The 18,320-nt window shown below is 43.2% G+C and overlaps 1 protein-coding gene across 1 annotated transcript in view; it reads left to right on the top strand.

Annotated features, from left to right (window-relative positions):
* DCAF12 (DDB1 and CUL4 associated factor 12) overlaps positions 1-16,825 on the top strand; it is a 31,748-nt gene extending 14,923 nt beyond the window's left edge. Inside the window, exons 3-9 of the mRNA XM_028115133.2 lie at positions 3,055-3,261; positions 4,331-4,391; positions 8,871-9,064; positions 10,000-10,065; positions 11,199-11,361; positions 13,979-14,157; positions 14,686-16,825. Of these exons, the coding sequence (XP_027970934.1) occupies positions 3,055-3,261; positions 4,331-4,391; positions 8,871-9,064; positions 10,000-10,065; positions 11,199-11,361; positions 13,979-14,157; positions 14,686-14,844 (1,029 nt within the window). The 3' untranslated portion in view covers positions 14,845-16,825. The remainder of the gene's footprint in view (positions 1-3,054; positions 3,262-4,330; positions 4,392-8,870; positions 9,065-9,999; positions 10,066-11,198; positions 11,362-13,978; positions 14,158-14,685) is intronic.
* The last annotated feature ends 1,495 nt before the right edge of the window (positions 16,826-18,320 follow it).

The following is an 18,320-nucleotide window of genomic DNA, read 5'->3' as shown; positions in this document are numbered from 1 at the left end:
GCTTGAATTCATAACCCCAAGATCAAGAGTCACGTGTTCTACTAACTGAGCTAGCCAGGCGCCCATTCTTTTGTTGTTGTTGTTCTAAGCTTTCGTTTATTTATTTATTTTTATTTTTTTATTTTTTTAATATTTTATTTATTTATTTGACAGAGAGAGAGATAGCGAGAGAAGGAACACAAGCAGGGGGAGTGGGAGAGGGAGAAGCAGGCCTCCCGTGGAGCAGGGAGCCCGATGCGGGGCTCGATCCTAGAACTCTGGGATCCTGACCTGAGCCGAAGGCAGACGCTTAACGACTGAGCCACCCAGGCGCCCCTATTTATTTATTTTTAAAGATTTTATTTATTAATCAGAGAGAGAGCACAAGCAGGGGAGCAGCAGAGGGAGAGGGGGAAGCAGGTCCCTGCTAAGCAAGGAGTCCAATGGGGAACTCGTTCTCAGGACCCTGGGATCATGACCCGAGCGGAAGGCAGAGGCTTAACCAACTGAGTCACCCAGGCGTTCCTCTTTTAAGCTTTTATTAAGTAATCTTACCCAATGTGGGACTTGAACTTAACACCTGGAGATCAGGAGTCGAATGTTCTTCCCACTGAGGCAGCCGGGCACCCCTGGGCACCCCATTCTTAAAAGCTCTATAATAGTCTGTTATGTGGTTATACCCAACCTCCTATGGTGTTTCACTATTTAAAAATTTATTTTAGGGGGCTCCTGGGTGGCTCAGTCATTAAGCGTCTGTCTTCAGCCCAGGTCATGATCCCAGCGTCCTGGGATCGAGCCCCGCATCCAGCTCTCTGCTCCGCAGGAAGCCTGCTTCTCTCTCTCCCACTCCCCCCGCTTGTGTTCCTGCTCTTGCTGTCTCTCTGTCAAATAAATAAATAAAATCTTTAAAAAAAAATTATTTTAGGGGGCGCCTGGATGGCTCAGTGGTTAAGCGTCTGCCTTTGGCTTAGATCATGATCCTAGGGTCTTGGGATTGAGCCCCACATCAGGCTCTCTGCTCGGCGGGAAGCCTGCTTCTCCCTTTCCCACCCCCCCCCACTTGTGTTCCCTCTCTCGCTGTGTGTCTGTCTATCAAATAAATAAAATCTTATAAATAAATAAATATATATTTTAGGTGCACCTGGATGGCTTGGTTGGTTAAGCGTCCAACTCTTGATTTTGGCTCGGGTCATGATCTCAGGGTTGTGAGATCAAGCCCCAAGTCAGGCTCTGCATTGGGCAAGGAACCTGCTTAAGATTCTCTCCCTTTCCCCCTTATCCCCCTCCTGTCTCTCTGAGTAAATAAAAAATAAATACTCATTTTGTTTATTTTTTTAAAATATTTTATTTATTTATTTGACAGAGTGAGATAGAGAGAGAGAGCACAAGCAGGGGGAATGGCAGGCTGAGGGAGAGGGAGAAGCAGGCTCCCTGCTGAGCAGGGAGTCTGATGTGGGTCTCGATCCCAGGACCCTGGGATCATGACCTGAGCCGAAGGCAGATGCTTAACTGAGCCACCCAGGCACCCCTTCATTTTATATATTTTTAAATTTTTTAATCTCTACACCCAATGTGCCCATTGTGGGTCTCAAACTGACAACCCCAAGATCAAGAGTCAGATGCTCCACCTGACTGAGCCAGGCTGATGCCCCAAAATTAATGCACTTTAGTTAAAACTGTTTACCCATCATTTCCTTAGCATAAGTTCCTAAAATTGAAAATTGTAGGGTTTACACTGTTCAATTTTTGATACATATTGTCTGCCCATTCTCTGTTGTTTTTCTTCATCCTGACTCTCTTCTCTGCTCCTACCCATCTTCTTGGTTTGGGATAGGGAATGGATTCTTCTGCTTCAATTTCGGTTGTCTTCCCTTTATTCACCTTTCAGCGGACTTAGGCTATCCAGTTGCCTTTTCCTGTCTGACTTAGTAAAATTTATCTTGTTGTCTATGTGATCTATGTGGATTTGCTTTCCTTTCTTCATGAGGCTGCAGCTAAAACACTTTGGAGTTTTAGAAACTTTGTGAGCTCCTCCATTTTATTAAGCTACCTTGATCTTTCTCTGTATGTGCCTTTTGCATGTATCTGTGTACACTATATGTGCATTCAGAGATGTACTTTCTAGTCTTAATAAGCTTCCTGATTGTAAGGACTTTGCTTTCTTTTTTTCCCCTCTGCTGTGGAATGTAGGCTGCAGGGAGCCATTGAGACTAAAACTTACCTTGCCATGCTGCTAGTTCCTGGCAGGGATCCCAGTAGGTTAATGTAGAACAGCCCCATTCTGGGATTTGTTACAGAAGCTGCATGAAGCTTTGGCCTCTTGTCAGAGAGCTTGGGCAGATATTCTGTGGCTGCTCATTCCCATCCCTTTCCTTGGAAAAAGCAAAAAGTTTCTGTCCTTCATGTGGTGCTTTGTCATTCCTCTGCAAGAGTGAGGTTGGGGGTAAACTCCTGGTTTCCTGGGCCCTCTAGAGACCCAAATGTTACCAACTTTTTCATTTCCCTTTTTCATCAAGAATAGATGAAACTACACCATATGAAACTAAACAAACATCAGAATAGTGTATTACTATTAACTGTTACTTGTTCAGCACCAATTCTGTGCTAAGCCCCATGCTAGGCACTTTATGTTTTATTAGATCTCTTAGCAACCCTAGAGGTAAATATTCTAGTTTTATAGATAAGAAACAGAATTCGAAAAGTATTAACTGACTTGCCTAAGATCGCACAGCTAATAGATAACAAATGTGGAATTCAAATCTAGATTTCTCCCGGGGCGCCTGGGTGGCTCAGTCGTTAAGCGTCTGCCTTTGGCTCAGGTCATGATCTCAGGGTCCTGGGATCGAGCCCCGCATCGGGCTCCCTGTTCGGCAGGAAGCCCGCTTCTCCCTCTCTCACTCCCCCTACTTGTGTTCCCTCTCTCGCTGTGTCTCTCTCTGTCAAATAAATAAATAAAATCTTTAAAAAAAAAAAAAAATCTAGATTTCTCCCAATCCCAAAACTGGAGAGGTTGGACTTAACACTTTCTTGGACATGGAAAAGAAACTGTCAGCTTCTGTGTCCATTTTCTTGTAGCTGTTTGTGGTGGATGTGCAAACAAGCCAGATCACCAAGATTCCCATTCTGAAGGACCGGGAGCCTGGAGGTGTGACCCAGCAGGGCTGTGGCATCCATGCCATCGAGCTGAATCCCTCTAGAACTCTGTTAGCCACTGGAGGAGACAACCCCAACAGTCTTGCCATCTACCGGCTACCTACACTAGATCCTGTGTGTGTGGGTGATGTAAGTTTCCCCAGTAACTGTAGTTAGACGTAGCTTTGTTTTTTAGCAGAGCATGGTAGGTAACTTGGACCCTCCTCCCACGTGCCCCCAGGGAAGGAATAGTTTCCTCTAGATTTCTGCTGACTACAGGGGTATGGGGGTGAGGTGTGAGGGTAGAAATATCAGAATGGGGACTGAAGTCCCCATAGGGAGGTATATTGACAGAGAGTGCGTGTGTTTGATAAAGTGGTGAGCGGCATACTTTGGGGGCCAGCAGCAGTGGGTTGGTGTTTTAATCCAGTGTCCATACATCTCCCACTGCCCATAGTCAGAGAGCAAAGTTTATTAAATCATTCAACTATTTATTGAGCTTTTTATGTCCAGGCATTGTTTTAGACACTGGGGCATGCAGTGAATAAAAGAGATAAAACCCCACCTCTTGAAGCCTGCATTCTAGTGGAGGGAGACATATAAACCAGTACATAGATCAATAAATATTTACCAGCAGTATGTCAGAGTGTGATAAGTGCCATGGAGAAGAGAAAAGGCAGATTAAAGGGATAGAGTGGTGGAGAATGCTGTTTCAGGAAATGGTCAGGGAAGTCCTCATTGATAAGAATGACATTTGAGTAGGGAGACATAGAGGAAGTTAGAGTGAGTGCAAGTCATGTTGATGTCTGGAGGAAAAGAGTTCCAGACAAGGAGGAACGGTGAAGAGGTAGGGTATAGCCGTTGTACCAGGAAGCACGGACGAGAGTGCTAGGATGAGGTTGGAGGGATAGAGGTGGGTGATTGTATGCAGGAGCCCAAAATAAGACATCCAGCTGGAGAGGCCAGAGCTCTGTGTCTGCCAGCCATGTTCATTGCCCATCGGAAGCCAGTTTCATTCCAGCTTTGAGCTCCTCAAGATAGAAGTTAAAAATTGTGAGATCCTGCCCTATGGGTTAAGATCTTCAGAGATCAGAATTATAATTTTTACAAAGATATTCTCAGTCAGACTGTATGCTTTTCAAGAGTGTGAGTTGTAATCCTTTTTTGCTAATTTCTTTTTTTTTTCCCCCTCTCTCTGTACCGTTCACTCCTCTCCAAGGATGGACACAAGGACTGGATCTTTTCCATTGCATGGATCAGTGATACTATGGCGGTGTCTGGTAAAATTTGACCTTTTGTATGGAGTTTTGATGTGGCAGGGAGGGAGGGAGGCTAGAAGTTGAAAGGGGTAGTAGTGTGATTGGAAATAGCCCAGTAAACAGACCATTGGCCAGGAGATCTTCTTACCAGTAATGGCTCTTTCTCTTACTTACTGTGTGTCCTTGGGTTAAGTCATTTCCCTTGTATATTCCTGATCTGGAAAGAGGAGTTACCAGCATTCTTCATTTATTATTCATACTCTGCCTTGTTCCCAGAAGGATGTGTGACAGCATGTTAGCCACAATGTTTTTGTGGGGCTTCATTGTGACAATGGTTGTGAAAGTGTTTTGACATAGTTGATATAAAGTATTAGGAGTAGTTATTTTCTGTACAACTATATAGTGTGCTTCTTGTTGATAAAAGCTATATAGGATTGGGGGAATTTCTTTCCCAGTGGTAGACATCAGAAAAAAATACATGGAAATGAGTGTAGAGAAGGTAATCTAGAGATACAACAAATGCTTTCTGGATACCCACAGCAGCCTAGAAAGTAGGCCCAGAGTGCTAACCAGTTTTGCTCAGGACCCATATGTAAAATTACAATCCCCCAGTTCTAGATTCCCAAAAATAATTATAATAGTAGCTAAATTAAGTGCCTCACATATGTTATTTCATATAATCCTCAGAACAGTACTAAAAGGTTTGCATTATTAGCCTAATTTCACAAATGAGAAAATTTAAATTCTGAGAGGTTATAATAACCTGCCAAGGGCCACACAAATAATGACAGGTGGAATCAGGATCTGAATCCAGATCTGATTTCAAAGCCCATACTTAGAACTGCTACTAACAGGGGTGCGTGGCTGGCTCCATCGGAAAAGCATGTGACTCTTGAAATTGGGACCATGAGTTCAAGCCCCACGCTGGGTGTAGAGATTACTTAAACAAATGAAACTTAAAAACAAACATCTACTCCAGAAGCCAGTATTGCACTGTATGTTAACTAACATTTTAAATAAAAAAACAAGAGAACATAAATATTTCTTCTTTCAGTTCTTTCCAAGAACTTTCCCCCTGCTTGTGTTCCCTCTCTGTCAAGTAAATAAAATCTTAAAAAAATAAAAATAAAAAAGATTTTATTTATTTGATAGCACAAGAGCAGGGTGAGGGCAGAGGGAGAAGCAGACTCCTCGCTGAGCAAGGAGCCCGATGTGGGCCTCGACCCCGGGACTTCAGGATCATGACCCAAGTCGAAGGCAGACACCACCCAGGTGCCCCCATGTCACTTTTATAATAGGGATTAGTGCCCAGAGTCCTGGGATTGAGTCCCATGTCAGGCTCCTTGCTCAGTATGACAGTAACCTGTATTAAATGTGGTTGTTGGGAGCCAGGACTTGACTTTGCTTTGGGAGCCTCCCATCTCCTTCAGATAACCTGCCAACATCTATGTTTTCAGGCTGATAACTCCCAAGTCTACATTTTCTCAACCGTATAGCAGGTTTTAAGAACATTGGCTCTGATCTTAGAGGTCTGAATTTGAATCCTGGTCCTACCAGTTACTAGCACTGTGGTCTTGGGCAAGTTACTTAAGCTTTTTGAGATTTGGTTTTCCTCATCTGTAACATGGATCCTTCAGAGGGTCATTGAGAAGATTAGAGGAAATACAGCATGGTGGCTGCTGTTTTGAAAATGCTCAGGGGCTCCTGGGTGGCTCAGTCAGTTAAGTGTCTCTTGATTTCAGCCCAGGTCATGATCTCAGGGTTGTGAAATTGAGCCTCAGGTAGGGCTCTGCTGGGCGTGGCTTGTGCTTAAGATTTTCTCTCTCCCCTTCCCTCTGCCCCTCTTGCCTTCTCTCTCAAAAAAAAAAAAAAAAAAAAAGAACAAAAAAGAAAATGCTCAATACTTGTTAACCGATGTTAATGTTTAGACTTGATGATGAGTATTAACCCCTGAACATTCTGCCTCAGACTCAGCATATTCATATTCATCGTCTTTCTTCGGAGATCCCCTCTCCCCCATCGGCATATGTTTGTGACTGCTTCTACCTTCCACATAGGTACACGGCCAGAAAACTAAGACTCCTCTTAGGATCTTGTCTCCTTTGATTACCAAGCCACGGTGATACTGTTTTCTAAAATATCTCTTATAAACATTGTATGTCACTTATACGTCAATAATTGGGAAAAATATAACAAAAAAACCCTCTTAGATACAGTTTCTTTTCTGTCTTCTCTGCTAGCATGCTCATCATCTATATCTTGAATTACCCCTAATATCCTTCCATATTTTTTCTTTGCTTCTATTTTTGTCTTCTCCAATCCAGTCTTCATGATGCTGCCAAACTAGTTCTTTAAATAATTTTTTCTGGGACTCCTGTGTGGCTCAGTTGGTTAGGCATCTGCCTTTGGCTCAGGTCATGATCCCAGGGTTCTGGGATCGAGTCCCACATCAGGCAGCCTGCTTCTCATTCTGCCTTCTGCTCCACCTGCTTGTGCGCTCATGCACACGCACCTCTCTCTCTCTCTGGCAAATAGGTGGATAAAATATTTGAAAAATAATAAAAATATTTTTAAAATAATTTTTCCTTATAAAAGTAATATGTATTTATCATAAATTTTTTATACATATATTTTAAGATTTATTTATTTGACAGAGCACAAGCAGGGGGAGTAGCAGAGGGAGAGGGAGAAGCAGGCTCTCTGCTGAGCAGGGAGCCCAACACGGCACTTGATCCCAAGACCCTGAGATCATGACCTGAGTGGAAGGCAGACGCTCAACCGAGCCACCCAAGCACCCACATAAGAAATTTTTTTAATACAGAAAAACAAAAAAGGCAATAAAAATTATCTTCAATATCTCCACCCAGGGATAACCACTGTTAATATTTTGAAATATACCTTGCCATTTTTCTTTCTTTTTTTTTATGAAGTTGGTGACAGATGCACTTCAGAAATACTTTATTTTTTTATTTTTTTAATATTTTATTTATTTATTTGACAGAGAGAGACACAGCAAGAGAGGAAACACAAGCAGGGGGAGTGGGAGAGGGAGAAGCAGGCTTCCCGCTGAGCAGGGAGCCCGATGCGGGGCTCGATCCCAGGACCCTGGGATCATGACCTGAGCCGAAGGCAGACGCCCAACTGACTAAGCCACCCAGGCGCCCCTTGCCATTTTTCAATACATATTTTTTTAGTTGGTTAAAATGGGATCATACAGAGGGATGAATATATAAATGTGCCAAGTAAAATAAAATGTTGATTGTAGAATATAGATGTAATTGAACAATCCATTGTAAAATTCTTTCAGTTGATTTCAGTATGCTTGAATTTTTCATAATAAAACTTGTGTAGTTTTATTTTTTAATTTGCATAACAAACCATGCATAGTTCTCCAGATGTGTCCTTCTCTCAGCCCTTTTCTAGATTTCACATGTAACAAAACCTCTGCTTTGAATCCCTGCCCATAAGCCTTATGATGCAAACAAATTGGATGATATTTCTCTTGCATTAGATAAATTTTACTACAAAGCATTCAGGAGATTTACAATGTTGGGAAGGGCACCTTCTAGTCTAAAGGAGAATTGGCAGATAACTTTACTGGAAAGGAATTTTATTTTTACTTATTTTATCTATCTATCTATTTATTTGTTATTTTTAAGTGGGCTCCACGCCCAGCATGGAGCCCAGTGCGGGGCTTGAACTCAGGACCCTGAGATCAAGACCTGAGCTGAGATCAAGAGTGGGATGGTTAACCAACTGAGCCACCCAGGTGCCCCTGGAAAGGAATTAAGTGCTTCATTATTGTGTGCTAAGGATAACTACTTTTTAAGTATTCATTTTATGTAGAACAGTCTTTATTTTTTTAAGTAATCTCTGTACCCAACATGGGGCTTGAACTCAGGACCCTGAGATCAAGAGTGGCATGCTGTACCAACTGAGCCAGGTGCCCCATACAGTCATTTCTAACATGGGAATTATGGTCCCTATGGATCCATGGAAAGCCTTCAAGAGGTTCATGAACCACCCTGAAATTGAATGTACAGTGTGGTGTTTTGTGTATTTTTCTAGAGAAGGGGGTCTTTAACATTCCTAGGTCTCTCAGAGGCATATACAGTCAGAAGAGATTAAGCACCACTGATTTAAGATGGAGGGTCCCAAACCCTACTGACCAAAAGACACCACCTGTGCATGCATGCCCAAGTGACCTAAGCATTTGGCTTGGAAAATTACTGAGCTTTCTCAAACTATATAGTACTCTCTCAAAAAATCCCACCAAAGGCTAAAGGTTATATTTTAGCTCCTACATCTTAGTTGAATCATTCCTCTTGTAGCTGTTAATGTATACTGTTCTCTGTTTTGCAGTGGGCCACCTGATCAAGCTTTAGCACATACGAGGATGATGTACAAAGAGTTAGACTAAGAAAGCACATCTTGGTTTCTTTAGGACTGTCCCATAGAGAGTTGGGTATGTCTGACATCTGTGATCTCCTTGCCCTGTAGGCTCACGTGATGGCTCTATGGGACTCTGGGAGGTGACAGACGATGTGTTGACCAAAAGTGATGCAAGGCACAATGTGTCGCGGGTCCCTGTGTATGCTCACATTACTCACAAGGCCTTAAAGGACATTCCCAAGGAGGACACAAACCCTGACAACTGCAAGGTCCGGGCTCTGGCCTTCAACAACAAGAACAAGGTATGAGCTCGTCAAAGAGGAAGGCTCTTTCTCTTGCTTCAGCTTCTGGGCTTATATCTTGGCACTTGGCTTCTCCTTCCAAGTCAGTCCTTGCTAACATAGCTTAGTTCTGAGCCCATGGAGGATTGAAGGCTGAGGGTTGCTGGTAAAAAATTACAACTGAGATTATGAAACCCATCCCTTGCATTGAGCTCTGCAGTATTTTTCTGGAGGGTCCATATTTGTGGGTCAGCTTCTCAAGAGTTCACCTAGGACCACTCTGATTTGACTGTCTCTCATTTGCACATGGCTTTGCAGGTGCTCTATTTTGGTTGTGATTTTCATACATGCCTCTGAAAACGATCGCTTTTTTCTCTTTGGTATTCAGTTTCTTTTCATTCTTCACTGCCTCTTCTCAACCTGCCAGCAGGTCTTACCTAGTCATTGAGTCAGATCTGAAATGGGAGGTATTAAGTAGAATGTTGGGATGGGGACTCAGAGCCAAAAGAGGAGAAAAGCTCCCAAAATCTGAATCAGGCCACATTTTGAAGGGTAGTTCCCTTAATCTCCTATCTCCTGGCCATAATTATGGCCTTGAGATAGATTTAGATCCTCCACTCATAGAAGCTCTCATACTGCCATTTATGAAACTGTCCTTCATGTGTGTGCTCTGCTGGAACTATCCAACAGGATGTCATGGGAATGATTGCATAGTAAGAGCTTTTGGAATCATGGATGTTTACATTACTGCTAGAACCTGGCTTCCTTCTTGAGTTCTCCCAAAAGCAACCTTGATTTAATATGCTGTCCAGCTGCATCCCATAGAATGAGATGATGAGCTGACAATCCCCAAATGAAGAATGGGAGGACCCCAGCCTTCAAGATCTTCCCTTGCATACTACTGTGTATTAGTTGCTACAGATTGAAATATAACCTGTTTTTCATTGCTCTTGTAGGAACTGGGAGCAGTATCTCTGGATGGTTATTTTCATCTCTGGAAGGCTGAAAATACACTGTCTAAGGTGTGACGAACATGACTTAGTGGTTTTACCTAAAAATTCACCTTTTGGTTAAAGTCCTTTTAGTCTCTCTGAGCCTTTGCATCCTTGTCTAAAGCACCAGTTTTCCAAAGGTCTGGGCATGTTAATGCAGAGCGCATGGAATTCTGAGTCTGACAGGCCTCTCTTAAAAGTCATTTAAAGAGATCAGAGGGGGAGAATCTTTCACACTGCAAGGACTTGCTGAGAGACTCCTTTAGCTTGCCGTCCTCCAGTCCACAAAGTCTTTAAGTATTTGCTTATGGATTATTGACCATTTGGCATGTTGAAAGGGCAGGAAAACCTAGAAGTTAGAAATCACTGGCAACTGAAAACCAATTAAACTAAGATAAACATTCTCTGAAATAATAGGTATTGAGAATATTGATAATCTTTACAAGCAACTCCTGCATCAAGTCAAACCTACCTGTGGGTCCCTCTTCTTGTCCCAAAGGCCTTTGCTGCTTATTACTTCTGTGATAGACTCTTTCTCAAGAGGAAGCATAGCTCCAGGAATTACTCTTTCATGGCAAGCAGCCTTTGAGCTCCACTGACCTTGCTTGGTGCCTTACATGCAGTAGGCACTGACTAAAGATTAGCTGAATGAGAAGGATCCAGGGTTAAGGCTGAGTGTTGTTAGCTGAGGTTGAGCCAGTCCCGTGAGTGGGCTTTTTGTAGTGTACAACTCCTGTACAATTGGGAAGCTAGGCTGAGGGTAGCCAGAAATCAGCCCCTTTATCTGAAGAGCGGTGAGGAGGGTGGTAGCAGAGAAGGTCATGGCAGAGAACAGAGTGTGACCTTGGCTTTAGTGCCCAGGAGTTATTCCTGGAAATAAGCCGTGGGTCTAGGCCTTTCTGCTTCTGATTATTTAATTCCAGCTTAATCTTTTTCCCTAATCAGCCCTCTTCAAGTACTGAGATCTTAATTGCATATTATAATCATCCTCTCTTTCTCTTACTTAGTGGTGGAACAGGATATTATTTTTGTCTTTTTGTCTCTGACTTTGTGTGGTTTGTCTGTGAAGGAAGCCCACAGAATTGGGCATCTAACTAGGAACACTGCCCTGTAGTATGTTCTCTGGTATTGCCATGGGTGCATCACTCCTTTCTCTGTTTCAGCTCCTCTCCACCAAACTACCGTATTGCCGTGAGAATGTGTGCCTGGCCTATGGTAGTGAATGGTCAGTATATGCAGTGGGCTCCCAAGCTCATGTCTCCTTCTTGGATCCACGGCAGCCATCATACAACGTCAAGTCTGTTTGCTCCAGGGAGCGAGGCAGTGGTAAGAGTCCTGCTATGGCCCCTATTCAGCAGGAAGATGTTACAGAAGATGAGACCTTCCACCTTCAACAACCTTAAAGATTTAAGGGTCAAAATTGTTCAGGGGGGAAATGATGAGGGAGCAGAAGGCTAGCTGACAAAGCATAAGCTGACGTGCTGCAACCTCCCCCAAGCCCCCACTCCTGGGGGGGACATGAGTGACATTTTTCCAGGGATCTCCCCACTATCTTAATGTTAATAGCTTGCTAGAGGGGGAAACATCCTTAACTTGACAATGGCAAGACCTCTGTTATCTTGTAGGTCAGTCTGCTTTAGCATATGAAAGTTCTTTTGAAACCTCCCTTTTCCTTCCCCCAACTCCTGAGTCTGTAATCAGCCACTCACGACCCTGGGGCAGCAGCTCTTTCTGCCTGTGCGTCCTGTCCCTATGCTTTAATAAACCACCATTTTGCACCAAAAAAAAAAAAAAAAAGTCCGACTATGCCCCTGAGGCTTATAGCTGCATTGCAAATGGGTTTTGACTTTCAGTTTCTACATTGGTTTTCAAACAAGTATAGTGATGGTTATGAAACCTGGTGGAGGTGTTTGGTGACGCAAGGAGCTTAAAAACCTGCAAATGGCAGCAGAGCTTCAAGCCACCACAGGCAAATTTGTGGCCACGTGAAGCCTTTAGTGGAAACCGAAAGTCAGGATATTGGTGGTTTTCATATTCTTTCACAGATCTTGACTTTCTGTCCTGTGGTAATTTTTGCTCGTGCCCTGCCTGAACGGTAAAATTCATTTATGCTAAGGGATGATGTGCAGTGAGGAGGAGTTTACTGAGAGCATGAGGAAACTTTTGAGGGTGGTGGATATATTTGTTATTTTGATTGTGGTGGTAATGTCGTGGATATATGTATATGTTAAAACTTCAAATTGTATACTTTAAATATGTGCAGTGTATTGCTTGTCAATTATACCTCAGTAAAACTGAAGAAAATATTTAGTTTTGACCACTGGGTGAATTCAGCTTCAGCCTCCCATCTTTTATAACATATTTTATCTGAGAACACTCTATCAAGAAATAAAAAGACTTGTTTGTACTGTACTTTTAAGATTTCAAAATATCTTTTATCTGCCAACTTACTTCATCTTACCCAGAATCCTGTGGGAAGCAGGTAGGAAAAGGTAAGGTTAGTGTTAACCCTGTTTTATAGATGAGACTGAGACCCAGAGCAGTTAAATAACGTGCTCAACATCATACAGATTGGTGGGATAACAGCCATAGACTAGAATCTAGATCATTCAGGTTAACAAAGTATATTTATTTATTTATTTTTTTTTTAAGATTTTATTTATTTATTTGACAGAGACACAGCGAGAGAGGGAACACAAGCAGGGGGAGTGGGAGAGGGAGAAGCAGGCTTCCGGCGGAGCAGGGAACCCGATGCGGGGCTCGATCCCAGGACCCTGGGATCATGACCTGAGCCGAAGGCAGACGCTTAACGACTGAGCCACCCAGGCGCCCCAACAAAGTATATTTTCTTCATCTCACTGTTCCCCTTCTCATGCAAAAATGTGGCTGTATTATCCTGGAAGTCCTAAAAGGCACAATATGGTTTACAATTTAGCCTTTCTCTTCCAAGTAGTGTTTATTTTCATGCAGATACTGCAAAAATGGCTTTTGTTTGGGGTTTTCAATTATAGTTAAGACACTCATGGTGCAGAACAGAGAGAATAATGTGTGCAGTGAGAGTTGTAAGGGGAAGAATAAATAGGCTTGGCTGGAATAACGTCTGCAATGAAAAAGCTTTAAGAGGGGCACCTGGCGGGCTCAGTCGGTGGAGCAAGCAACTCTTGACCTCCGGGTTATAGGTTCAAGTACCATACTGGGTGTAGAGATTACTTAAAAATAAATTCTTAGGGGTATCTGGCTGGCTCAGTCTAGGTAGCATGTGATTCTTGTCTTGGGATTATGAGTTTGAGCCCCATGTTGGGTAGAGAGATTTTTTAAAAATTAAAAAATCTTAAAAAATTAAAAATTAAATAAAAGAGGTTTTTTTTTTTTTTTTTTTTTTTTTTTTTTTTTTTTAAGTAGGCTAACACCGGGCGTGAACCTAAGGTCCTGAGATCAGGACCTGAGCTGAGATCAAGAGTCTGATGTTTAACCAACTGAGCCACCTAAAATAAAATCTTAAAAAAAAAAGTTTTTGAGATTTTGGTTGTTATTACAGGAGTAGCCTAATAAGGAAATACTGATTCCACAGAATCAGTTTCAGTATAGGTTGGAAACATACTGAAGGAGAGTTTAGAGTTATGAAAGATGACTCCACAGTGAGTCTAGGGGAGGGAGGTTCCAGGTACACTTAAGGTCTTAGGCCAAAGGCATCTTAGGCATCACCAGGCCTCTGGTACTTCTCTAGGGCTTATGGAAGGGTTCCTGTTAGTGTATGAATGGGCATTGTGGCACCAGGGTTCTCAGGCTTTCACATGAGCTTAATTAACCTGCCATATAGACCTGGGAAAGGCTGTCTGGTATTTGGAGATGCCATGTGAACTCAGTGCCAGAGAAATACAGGTTAGCAGACTGTCAGTGTGTGCTCTCCCTACTCATTGCCCTTTACTTTTCTCTCTCTCAGGGATCCGGTCAGTGAGCTTTTATGAGCACATCATCACTGTGGGCACAGGGCAGGGTTCCCTGCTGTTCTATGACATCCGAGCTCAGAGATTCCTGGAAGAGAGGCTCTCAGCTTGTTATGGGTCCAAGCCCAGACTAGCAGGGGAGAATCTTAAATTAACCACTGGCAGAGGCTGGCTGGTGAGTAAGCCCCTGCCTGACATGGTTACTGAACAGTGACAGAAAAATTGTCTTCAGTCTACCTACCTGCTCCCACCCCCACTGATAAATCAGCTACCCACATACTTTTTCAATGGTAAGAGGCACTCCTTAGAGCAGAGAAGGGCACTTTCCCTTGATTTTGCTTCTGTGTCTACATGTCCATGGGAAAACTTGAAGCCCAGTAAGATACGCTAGTTGACTTGGGATTCCCCCCAGGTGATAATGGAGCAGGGAGGTGAAGGATCCACCTGTTGTGGCTGCCATTGAATTACTAACAAGTTTGGTTCTGGCTGTCCTGAGACCTTAGGTTGATACAGCAGTTCTTCAGTCTGTTCAGTTCCTCCCTAATGTTCATTTGGAAAAATGAGGCTCCAGTCAAAGTCTCCTGACATCAGGTTAGACGCAGGACCCTCTCCTCTTAAGACCAGAAGGCTTCCTGTCCCTTTCTATCCTTTTCTCTGCCCCATGGCCTAGAGGTACTAACAGAGTCTCATTTTCTTCCCATAGAATCATGATGAAACCTGGAGAAATTACTTTTCGGACATTGATTTCTTCCCCAATGCTGTTTACACCCACTGCTACGACTCGTCCGGAACGAAACTCTTTGTGGCAGGAGGACCCCTCCCTTCAGGGCTCCATGGAAACTATGCCGGGCTCTGGAGTTAATGACAACTAACTCTCTCCCAAAATGCAGAGATTTACACTAACTTCCATCCTTAGTTTTCTTGTTTCTTTTGATTTTCTTCCAACTGTGTAAGGCCCTTATTTTAGTGGGAACACGAGAGTTTGCCTATGGCTTAGGCACTTGACAGGAAGCTCTGTACAGAAATCTGAAGTGTTTTTTGTTGTTGGTTTTTTCTTTTGCTTTTGGTGATCAGAATTTTCCTGTCTTTTTTCTTTCTGGCTTCTCAACCAAACATTGTTAATTCTTATTTTTTCTTTAAGTGACACACTCCCCTTTTGCTTCTTTAGGCTGCCATACTCATTCTCACCCTTACTTCATTCTTGAGAGGTAGGGCTCCTTTATAATTATGTGGTTGCTGTCAGACTTTCTGTGAAAGTTTGGGGGCTGTGTGTGTGTGTGTGTGTGTGTGTGAGAGAGAGAGAGAGAGAGAGAGAGAGAGAACTTGGGTGCCTGCAAACACTGTGTGTCACTGAAATTACCTGGAGTAAGAATTACTTGTAATTAAAATATTTATATAAAAAAAACAACTTTATTCACAGAGTCAGTTTTGGGACTAGTCTTTATCTTGTTTTTTAAAAGTCTAACAGCACTGATTATAGGAAGTAAAAACAGAAAGAAAAACAATCACCACCAGGAAAACCCTTTGAATTAGATTGCAGGCTTCCTAGTGACGCTCATCCCAGGACTCCGGTATGATCCGTCCCCTACCCAACTTCCCAGCTTTGTGTTCCCCAGGTGAGAATACTTCTGTGTGTCATTTCTACTTTAATTTCCCATCTACTTAGCCAGTGGCCACTCCCCTAAAATATCAGGGTCTCCATCCGGATGCAGTTCTGGAGGCTGCAGAAGGCTTGGTAGACTTGGTATACCGAGAATCCCCATCCCAGCCTTCCTTTTCCTTCTTCAAACAAGACCTGATCTGGTATCTCAGGGGCCTGGAGCAGGGGGGCCTTAAGTCTGCTAAGATTCACATACTCAGTCCCCTTGGCTTTGGGGAGAAACTTCTCCTTTGCCTTTCTTCTAATCTCCCCAATGGGTATTGCTTTTCTTTTCTAAATTGGGTTCAGTCCAGGAGGGTGGGGGTAAGCAGGGGGTTTATCTGTGTGTAGCGAGTGCTTCATGTGTGGAATGTTCATTTTCTTACTACAGTGGGGCTGGAGTTGAAGCCACCTCTCCCACTTTGTTGGCTCAGCCCTGGGATGGTGATGGGTGGCCTATAGCCAGCAACATTGTGCATGTAAAAGCATTGATGTGACTAGTAATTTGTTCCTCCCTTGAACTGTGTTTAGTCTGAGGTTTTGAAACTTGCAGGCAACTGACTGACCATGATGTCCAGTTATTCCTTGCTTTTTACGCATCATGTTGCAGATAGCAGCTGTTCCTACCCCCAGATTCCTCCTCCATTCTAAGCACATACTCTGCTTCTGTCAACAGCCCATCCTGGGGAAAGGAAAAGTCGTATTTATTCTTGCACTCTAGTTTCTAAATTGCTCTCCCAGTTATCCCCCTCTGCTCTGGGTCTAAGTGGGGAGATTGAAAAAAAGAGTGCCTTCTCCTTGATAATGGGGGCTGGTGGGGAAGGGAGACAGCAGTCCACCCTATCTTGGTGATACACCAGGTGCACACCACAGGTTCTAGAATTCTCATCTTCTAACCTAGAGAAATAGGTGCTATAAACAGGGAATTAAGTAAAATGCTGGATACTATAGATCTTTTAATTGTCTTAATTTTTTTTCTATTATTAAACTACAAGCTGTAGATTTCTTAGTTCTCACAGAACTTCTCTCATTTTAAACCAACTTGTATATTAAAAAAAGATCTTAAGTAGGATGTTTTGTACTGTTGCCAGACCCTCTTCTGTGATGGGTAATATGTTTGATTGTTTGAGATTTTGTTTTTAAAAATGTAGCACTTGACTTTTTGCCAAGTAAAAAAATAAATAAATATTATTCCACTTGCAAAGTGGTTTGAGTGAGTATGTATAACCAAGAGACAGCAGGAAAAAAAGCCCCAAATGACTGGTTGGAGGGTTACCTTGGGGGGCTAGGATTGCTTGGAGCAGAAGAGGAACACAAGAGTTCCCTCACGGTTAAAGACAGGTCAAGTGCAAACACACAAACGCTAAAACCTACTTGTTCCTGGTTCCCAGCCCTGGCCCAAGATCAGTTGCTCTGGGGTCCAGTAGAGGATGAATATGCTCCAGCTGAAGATGAGCAGGAAGGCTGCTAGTCCTTGCTCTGAATGAATGACTATGGATTTGAGCAAGGTGTCCAGCTCCTCTCACCCAAAAGGGTTGGTGATAGGCTCTGCTTCAGTGGAGGGTTCCCTGAGAGTGACTGAAAGTGGCTGCACAGTGCCCAGGGAATAGGATATGTTTTTTTAAGTTGGCACCATAGCTCCTAGCTGCCCTTTATAAGAGGAGGAAACAGTGACCATAGTGAGTGATGCTCTTCCCAGAGCTTGTTTGGGGCTATAAATGAGAAAAAGGCAGACTGCTGAATCATACCACCTTCCTCACAGCTGATTCTGGAAGACCCATCAGGGCTGGGCCACAAAGCCAGGCAAGGTGCTATATTTCTGTCTCACATGGTACTGGTTCCTTTTTAGGCAAGCTAGATATAGCTGCCCTTTGCACCTGCCTTAGAGGCTGGCTAGTTCAGAATGATTCATATAGGTATCTACCTGTATGATCAAAAGCCATAAAACAGGAAGGGGGAAGTGAACTGGTTGAAGCAATTGAGAGGGCTTCCTAGAGGGGAAGAGCCTTTCCCAAAATGAGGTTTTTAGAATACCCAATCCATGGAATAGTGATGGGTGTTTGCAGAATGTGCCATGGTCAAATTATTTCTGGGAAATGTAAATTGAAACGAAGACATGCTTCTTTACTTCCCAATAATCAGGTTTTGGTTACTAGAGGACTCATGTTCGTGGAACATGCTCAGAGAAAGGTGACAGGGGATATGGGGGAGGGGGGCCCCTGACCTAGGCTGCTGTTCTCCATGGAATCTTGGCCCTGCTCCCATTTTCCAGCGAAGTATGTATCTCACAGAAAAGCTTTGTGGACTTTATAAGGTCCCTCCCTTTCCTGCCCTCAGTCCCTATTCCCAGACCATGAAAGAACTTCCTTGTTCTCCCTCAGGCCACATACCTCATTCCAAATGGTCTACTGGCTCCTCCCATCCTCTTTTGGATCCTTTTGCAGAAGGCTTTGGAAACTAATTTGTGCTCTGGGTTCCCTACCCTTGCCACTCCAGGAGTTGATTAGTATTAATCTGGCCTTCAGTGTTTCTAATAAAGACTCCCAATCTAGGTTTCTCTGATCCAGCTACAACACAGAAAATAACAAGTCAGGCTGTCAAGACTTGGCTTAGCATTGGGGTCAATTGTAAGAGTCAGCCTATGACCCAAGTGCTTTTTCATTCCTTCCCAATTGGCTGATGTCTGGAGTCAACAATGG

Source organism: Eumetopias jubatus, unplaced genomic scaffold, assembly GCF_037043125.1.
Source record: "Eumetopias jubatus isolate StellerSeaLion01/CBP00866 unplaced genomic scaffold, mEumJub1_p1.0 scaffold_15, whole genome shotgun sequence".
Classification (NCBI taxonomy): domain Eukaryota; kingdom Metazoa; phylum Chordata; class Mammalia; order Carnivora; family Otariidae; genus Eumetopias; species Eumetopias jubatus.
Note: the sequence above shows the minus strand (reverse complement) of the source record. Positions and strands in the feature narration are given on the sequence as shown.